Genomic DNA, 8,548 nt, shown 5'->3' with positions numbered 1-8,548 from the left:
CTCACTGTGGATTACGATATTACGAAGACAAATCTAACAAGTAATCATTTAAAAAATACTAATAGTAACCACAGAATATAAAAAAGTTAAATGTTGTAGTGCAAAAACGTGGAATTGTTCCATTTTTTTATTTTTTATTTAAGGACTTTAAATTATTAAGTTAAATTCAATAAATAATTTTTAATTTTTGAATACGAATAATCAGTGTAAAAAGATGAAGATTGTGTGAAAGATCAAATCCAATTTTAAAAAATATATTTTTTGAATATTAAAATTTTAAGCGAAGGTCGAGTTTCTTCAGTTCGCATTACGTTATTATCCTGATTGTAGTAATAAAATAAAATAAAATAAAGGGGAAAAGATGCGATCAGTGTGAAGGGCGATTGGGGTTCCCTGAAGGATTGGTGTTGGGGCATTATACGACAGAAGCTTAGGGGTTTCGCAGAGAAGAAGAAGAAGCTATTTGCTTATTGGTTTTTGAAAGGAATTTGTTTTCTTTTTTGCTGTTTTTGGACCTCAAATTTTAGCGGGAAACTTGTTCTAACGACTCTTTTAACAAAAGGTTGGTTTGTTTTTTGTCTTTTTAATTGTTTGGTTTCCGGGAAAGCTGGGAAATATGCAAAGCATACCAACTTATTTGAATTAAAACAAAGCTTCTTCCTTTCTATACCTATATCTCTATATTTTTTTGTAGTTTTTGTAATTTGAGTTATCTTCTGTTGTTTTTCTCGCAAGATGGATTAATAAAGTACTGGAAAATTTTTCTGTTTTGGAGCTCAGAAAATGGATTTTCAGTTGAACCATGTTATTGGGTAGCCCTCTTTTTTCCTTTTATTAATTTTGAATTGGTTTGAATTTCATTCAGAGGGGAAAACAGATTGAATAAGTATTGATTGTGATTATTATCATAGTTATTTGAGACTTTGATCTTCTTTTATTTGTTGTTATTGAATGTCTCAATTAGATTTTTCAAATCATTTTCATCCAGATTCATATGCATAGCTTTATCCTTTTGGTTTATCTTAACTTCATCTATAGCAGAAGAAGCTCTTTGTTCCTATTAGGAAAGATCATATGGAGGAATATCTTGCTACTGTAGTAGGAATAGCCTATGTTGATCGTGTTCTTTTTTTTTTTTAAGTATTTGTGTCCAATACCCTTATTTGACTAATGTTTGATTAAGGATTGATCTTTAAAGAATCCTCTAAATATATGAAAATTTTGAAGAAAAAAATTATTGAAACGCATACTCGTATCAAATACTCATATCCAGGTCCGAGCAACAATAGGTCCACCACGAAAATAAGAGTTAAGTTCAACAGTGACCTCCAACAATGGCAAGAGTTGACAGCATACGACTGAGTTGGATGGAGGATAATGATATGAAAATAAGGATGTCATGATTGGGTTTTCAATCTTTTTCATACACGGATACAAATAAACCATATTTTCTTTGAAACCACTAAATTGAAGTTGATTGTGATTCATTGGTTTCCCTTCTATGGAACTATAAACTCTATGAGCTTGGAAAGTTAAAGAGGGAATATCATTGTTCATTGTTTTTTCACTATTCATTCCTTGTCGATGCCAATGTCACCATAGATTTATCATCCTTAATAGCTAAGCTTCTATAGTGTTCATATGGAAGGGGCTAACTGCAGTTTCACAGTGTCAAGTAACTTGAATGGTTATTATCAAGTTACTTTTTCAGCAGCTACTAGCGAATGGGAACTTTACTTCTGAATTGTGTTTCTCAGTCTCATACTCCTCATTTTCTCCAAACTCATATTCCTCATTTTCTCCAAACTACTCATATCCGGCACTTATTTAGACATTACCTATACTCATATTGTATGCTTACCCGTATTCAACATTTATCTCTAAAGCTGGGTACCATAGCTTTTGAATAGCAATAGTTAAGTCAAAGGGAGAAAAGAGAAAGAAGAACAAAAATAACCTATATATGTGGATGCACTATTGCAGACAGGAAATAGTTACAAGGTAATAAGATTAGTTGCTTCAAGAGTTGCAAGGTTGATGATTGTTGAAGCGTTATAGGAGCTTTTAAATGATTCTTCTGACGTTGAAACTGTAAGATCAATTTTTTAGATTTAAACAGTTCTTTCTTCTTTTTGGTAGTTAGCAGATCAAAATTCTTTAATTCCATGTTTGTTCGAGTTCCATGGTAGAACAAGTTCACTGTTATTGGTTTCTTTAATTCTTTTTCTAAACTTTCATGGTGGATTTGAGAGGTCACTGAGGCTGATTTGATTTCCTAACAAATCAATATATAAAAGTTTTCCACTGATTCCTTTCATTTGTGTTGCATCTTTGACAATTTTAGTATTGTGAAAGGCTTATTGATTAAATTTTATGATCATGTTCTCTGTTGCTTACCAAATGTTTGCTATTATACCTGTTCTTCATACTCATGGAGTAATAAAGCCCATGCATATCCATGTGTTGTTCCTTTCAGACTCCTTATTCCAGTTCAACTTATGCAAAAGCTGCCTCCATTTTCGATTCAAGAAGCATGGAATCTCAGTTTGTTCCTTCAAGACGGATGGATATCTATGACCCTATCCAACAGATTGGCATGTGGGGAGAAAGTTTTAATGCTAATAGCAATCTGCATGCATCTGTATCAATGATTGCTGAAATGGATAACAAAATATCAAACGAGGTGTGAATTTCAGATTTATTATTTCTTCGCTTAGTTGTTAAAAAAAATGTTTATCTGATTTTGGTGCTATTTAACCTTTATTATTTGAATTTTTTCCAGTCTGAAACTGCTTCCCATGAAATGCTTGCACCTTCTAACAAGTATGAGCAAGAGGCAACTAAACGTATTGATAAGGTAAGTTTGAATTGTACATAGTGCTGATTTTATATTTCTTTTCTTGGTTTAATGGATGCAAATATTGTCCTGGATCTGCTGTATGATGTTGAAACTATGTTGCTTTACTTTTATTTTCCTTGAAGTATTCATGTTTGATGCATTATCTGGACATAGCTATGGGATAGATTGAACATATTCGTCTTGGACATAAACCCTTTTCTGACACTCTCACCCAAGTCTAACTAACATCGTTGGATTAAGCCCAGATTAGTGATCGTCATTTAGATGACTAAAATCCTTCAATATAGTAGCACTAGAGATTCTAATTTCACTTGAGCAGACTGCAGAAGGATCAACATCTTTTGGAGCAATTAATCTCATCTTTCCTGCTAAAATCATGAAAATTAATGAGATAAATTGATTTAGGAACAGTGAAAATAATTGGTTTAACGTAAGGAAGGAAAAGCATGCGTGCACACCATTATTTTTGTCCATAATTACAGAAATCATATAATCTTATTCTGATATAGTTCTGTTCGAAACAATTTTCATATTTTCTTTCCAAATCAGTTTATTTAGCTGCTATGAGCCTATGTGTCTAATTTTTTTTTTTTTGTTGATCATTTGTTTACCTTAAATTAAGGGTCTAATATGTTTGTGGATTTTACTGTTAATATCTATAGATACAGAGACGGCTTGCACAAAACCGTGAGGCTGCTCGTAAAAGCCGATTACGGAAAAAGGTAAGATAAAATATGGTCATGAATTGCAACAGATAACCCAGAAGACAGCATGTGCATTGTTTTAATTAATTTCATAGCATTGCATTTCAGGCTTATGTTCAACAGTTAGAAAATAGTCGTCTAAAGTTGATTCAATTGGAGCAGGAGCTTGTACAAATGAAGCAACAGGTTTTGAATGATTCTAATATAAATTCTTTTCTTTTTCATTTTAAAAATGTTTAATGCCATTTTAAGCAGTAAAATCTTTTATTGCAGGGTGTTTATATGGGTGGTGGGTTAGTAGGTGGTAATCTTGGATTCTCTGCACCAGTAAAATCAGGTTTGTTTGTCAAAACACTGGCAGTTATTGTTACTTTTGAGCTATAACATCTTTTAGTTGTTTCATATGTTATAGTTGGAGTTGGGTGTGATTGTTGGATATGGATATATTTTCGATATGGTGTGTTCAGTTATTTCTTAAATTTCTCCATGTACTTGGAGGGTCCTTTGAGGGGAATATCTCCATATCTATGTTTGAATATACGTTGGTCATGGATATCGAACATGAATACTTTCAAGAAAAATAAAAAGTTGTTCCAACATAAGTTGTTTCTGTATCTAACATTTCAAACTATATAAATGCTTGTACTTTTAGACTAACCATTGATGTTTTGCCTTTATATTGTGTAGTTATATTTATGTTTCACCTTCAGATTAGTGTGCTAAAGAAAATAAAGTATGAATTTGGTATTTGAAAATTATTAACTACCAATTACTTGGAAAGGAACTCTCTCATCCTGCCCCTTCAAAACTTTTTTAAACAAAATTTATTGGAGCATTTTCTCAATTAGGGGTGTAAGCAAGCTCAGCCAAACTCAAGCTGTTAGAAGTTTGAGCTCAACTCAAAATTTGAAGTTCAAAACTCAGCTCAAGCTTGATGCAGTTCAAGCTGCTCGAGCTGACTAGCTTAAGCTCGTTTACCTAGTAAAAACAAGCTTGATTCCCAGGCTTGACTTCAAACTTAGATTATTTATACTTGAGGTCAAGTTCACAGGGTCTACCTATCTTTTGCTATATTCACATGTACTTGAAGATTACGTAGCTTATTGAATAAGCTATCAGAAAGTAAGCTATTTCTTTTTTTAAAACTAAACTACATTCTTTATTTGTTTATATGAAGGCACTTCTTATGTTGCTTTGATTTTTTATTTCTTGTAAAGTATCTGTGTCTTGAACCCTTCTTTGTTGCTCATGTCGACTAGAGATATAGTCCTCCAAGGACTCTCTAAATACATGAAAACCTTGAAAAAATAAAACATACCAGTCTGACATTGACATCTGAATCCAAGTAACATATAGCACTTTAATGTAGTTGATAGTGACAGTAGCTTTGAAACTGTCAGACCACCCCGAAATATGTTGGTATAATATAACGCTTCTCTGATGTGTTGAATGTGATATTTCTGTAATAGCTCTCTATGGTGCCATTGTTCTTCCCATTTAAAGTTAATTTTTCTTCTTTGATGTTTTCAATGATTTCTTCATTTTGGGGATTTTGCAGGGATTGCTGCATTTGAGACAGAATATGCACGTTGGATGGACGAACAAAGCAAACAGATATGTGGACTAAGGGCTGCTTTGAATGCCGAAATAAGTGACACAGATCTTCAAATGCTTGTGGAAACTGGCATGAAGCATTATTCTGAACTTTTTCGCATGAAGTCAACTGCTGCAAAGTCTGATGTTTTCTATGTCATGTCGGGCATGTGGAAAACATCAGCTGAGCAATTTTTCTCATGGATTGGAGGGTTTCGCCCTTCAGAACTTCTTAAGGTGATTCATACTTAGTTTAATTACCTGTAGATAGTTTCTACATTGCTCAGACTTTTCATTTTCCTTAAGCATCTGTGTTTGATACTCTTGTCTAAAGCCTATTCGGAAACGGGTTGGGGGGTTATAACCCTCTAAGAATTCTCTAAATACATGAAAAACTTAGAGAAATTGAAGATACTATTGTCTTACATGTATCTGTATCCATATCCGAACACACCGAAGGCTGAGAAACATAAATTAGCCAATTGAAACCTAATATGGATTCTGCTTGGTCTTTTCCTCTTGCTCCAACTTTTCATTTTTTCTTGAGTACCTGCATCCAGCACCCCTGTCTGATGCCTATCCGGAAATGAGTATGGTGGTAGAACTCTCTAAGACACCTCTACGTAAAACATTGTGAAATATTGAACATACTATTGTCATGCATATACCCGTATTCAACACCTGAGTCCGAGGAACATAGTATTTAGTCTCTTGGCACAAACACTGAACTTGGCCAATTATAACCCTAATGCTGGTTTTGTTCGGTCTTTCCCTCCACATGATTCATCATTGAGCACATTGTTGATCCATGCTTGAAAGACATGATTTTTTGCTATGTTGCTCAACTCTTCATATCTTTTTTGAAGTATTCACGCCTGACATTCTTATCCAACACATGTTTGGATACACTTATGTGGATATGATCCTCCAAGCACAAATACATGGAAAGTTTGGAAAAAAATTTAATATATTCATGTTGTATGCATATCTAGATCCGACACTCCCACTTGAGTCAAAGCATCATATATTTCTTGAAAATTTAATCACAAATCTGGTCCAAGTTCTATTGCAAAATGTCAAATAATATTTGCTTGTTATGTCAATTTACAGGTGCTCTTGCCTCAGCTTGATTCCTTGACCGAACAACAATTCTTTGAAGTTTGTAACCTCAAACAATCATGTCAGCAAGCAGAAGATGCGCTTTCACAAGGCATGGAGAAACTCCGGGAAATTGTGTCAGTTACGGTGGCGGACGGTCAACTCGGCGAAGGCAGTTACAGTTCTCAGGTGACTACTGCAATGGAGAAGGTAGAAGCTTTAGTCAGCTTTGTGAACCAGGTACCAATTGCATCATCCCATGTTCCAGTTTTTCAGTTTTGTTGAAGTACTTGCATCCAACACCCACATTCGATGCATAGATATAGGAATATAATCCTCTAAGCACTTGAAAGCATCCATATCAAATGCGAACACTAACATGGTTATTTGATCCATGCATTTGAAGTGACATTATAACGGCTTGCTCAATGGTTTTTAGTCATGCTAGTTTTATTTGCATTTAAATATGCTGCACACTGTGATAGTAGATTAGTCAATTCTAACCCAAAACCGAAAACTTGGCTCCAATTCGGACTCAGACCTAATTCAACCCAGAAACCAACCCAACCCACCCAATTGACAAATGATGAGGGACTTATTTTAAACGAACTAGGGATTTCCAGATCTAAAGGTCCCAAACTATGGAAGTTCGAATTTGGTCAACGCGTTTACTGTTGTACTATATTGTCCCGACTTTTGATTTTTTTTTTTAAATACTCATATTCGACACGTATTTGGTCTCGGGTATCAGCATATAACTTTTCAAGGGACCAAATATATAGAAAACTTGGAACAAGAATTAATATACCTGTGTTCAGTCATAAATCCATATCTGACACTCTGCTAATTCCTTTTGCAGGCAGACCACATTAGGCAGGAAACACTGCAGCAGATGTCTCGGATACTAACGATTCGCCAAACAGCTAGAGGCTTACTTGCTTTGGGAGAATACTTTGAACGTCTTCGAGCTTTGAGTTCACTCTGGGCTACTTGTGCTCGTGAACCTGCATAAGCTTTACAGTAGACCATCCTCCATACATGATGGTCGATGATCACTGCAACAATTGCGTTCATAAAGAGGTGTCTCTTCGTAAATGCCATTATAAACATAATTGCCTACATTTTTTTTGAAGCAGATTTCAGAAAACAAAGATATGAGATGTTGTACATATGAGTAGTTTTTTTTTTTTTTTCTTTTTAACCTTGGGGAAGGTTGTGATTAAATCAATTTTCAATGATGTGCTGTGCATTATATATACCCTTGAAAGATATAAATATGTAGGTTCTGCATTTACCATGTTAACTAGACTTTCATTCTCATATTTGGTCATGGATATGAGAGAGATGATTCTCCAAAATATATGAAAAAAATTCAGAAAATTAGAGTATACGCATGCTGCATGCTTGCTTTGAATCGGGATAATATGGTTATACTCCAGTTGAAGCTTTCATTTTAATTTCTGTTAAGTACTCCATTCTGTATGATGAACATGGCCAATGCATAATTGTGAAAAGTTGCTCATGTATTGGAATGTTTCACATTATATTATCAAAGCTTCACTTAGCATTACTTCTTTGGTTCATTGTAGTGATTGTTTGCAGGTTCATGCCAAGGATTCTCTCCGGCCGCCTGGCCGGCTTCAAGGCAGCAGTCCTTGGCTTCGGTGCCTTGTATAGTCAGTGCTGTCAGGTTGTTAAAAATCGAAACAGATTTGGAACCTTGTCGTGACCCTGAGAAGTTAATTTGTATGATCATCATAAGAATATTTGCAGATTGCTTTTGTTAAAGCTGTATTGTTTGTATTTTTAATCAGTTGTGATTTTATAAAATTCATGAGCAATTCATTCTTAGGTTTTAGTTCTTTTATAGAAAACATTTGGAGTTGAATGTTTGATTTCTAACTAACATTTTATAGCTACTTCTCCTTCAAGTTACTTCAAATATAAATTATATCGTTCGGCTTTTATATCATTAATTTTAAAATTTTAAGATAATTCTCTATTTTATTAATTCCCAAGTGAGTTTGGAATTTTATACTGGGGCAGATGAATTTAATTTTTTTGAAAAGGCCGAATCTAAAAATGAGCAAAAGTGCAACCTTTCCATTTAATTAAAAAGCTAAAAGAGATTAAAATAAATTATTAATCTCAATAAGGCCTAAAAAAGCCAATTACAACATTTAAGTAGATGATCAAGCCTCTACCCCTTTGGCTACTCTCTTGCCAACCTCAGCCAATATTATAAATGCTTTATAATTCTACAAATACTAGCAATTCAAAATTTAATTAAAGT

General features: G+C 34.0%; 1 protein-coding gene across 5 annotated transcripts; it reads left to right on the top strand.

Annotated features, from left to right (window-relative positions):
- The first annotated feature begins 254 nt into the window (after nucleotides 1-254).
- Nucleotides 255-8,170, top strand: LOC105778150 (transcription factor TGA4). 5 transcript variants are annotated; one of them, XM_052622938.1, is made up of 10 exons: nucleotides 255-562; nucleotides 736-812; nucleotides 2,477-2,683; nucleotides 2,783-2,857; nucleotides 3,523-3,582; nucleotides 3,673-3,750; nucleotides 3,838-3,901; nucleotides 5,123-5,394; nucleotides 6,268-6,495; nucleotides 7,115-7,643. In XM_052622938.1, exons 3-10 carry the CDS (start codon nucleotides 2,534-2,536, stop codon nucleotides 7,265-7,267), a joined length of 1,080 nt encoding a protein of 359 aa, XP_052478898.1. In that variant the 5' UTR covers nucleotides 255-562; nucleotides 736-812; nucleotides 2,477-2,533; the 3' UTR covers nucleotides 7,268-7,643. The 5 variants fall into 5 exon arrangements, 3 of the variants coding, with proteins under 3 accessions (XP_052478898.1, XP_012457230.1, XP_012457231.1); XR_001128553.2 differs by lacking the exon at nucleotides 736-812 and adding an exon at nucleotides 7,845-8,170 and having other exon boundaries at nucleotides 257-562; nucleotides 7,115-7,335; XR_001128554.2 differs by lacking the exon at nucleotides 736-812 and adding an exon at nucleotides 7,858-8,170 and having other exon boundaries at nucleotides 258-562; nucleotides 7,115-7,335.
- Nucleotides 8,171-8,548: the final 378 nt, after the last annotated feature.

Source organism: Gossypium raimondii, chromosome 10 (assembly GCF_025698545.1).
Source record: "Gossypium raimondii isolate GPD5lz chromosome 10, ASM2569854v1, whole genome shotgun sequence".
Lineage (NCBI taxonomy): Eukaryota > Viridiplantae > Streptophyta > Magnoliopsida > Malvales > Malvaceae > Gossypium > Gossypium raimondii.
The sequence above is the reverse complement of the archived record's forward strand: the minus strand, read 5'-3'. Positions and strand labels throughout refer to the sequence as shown.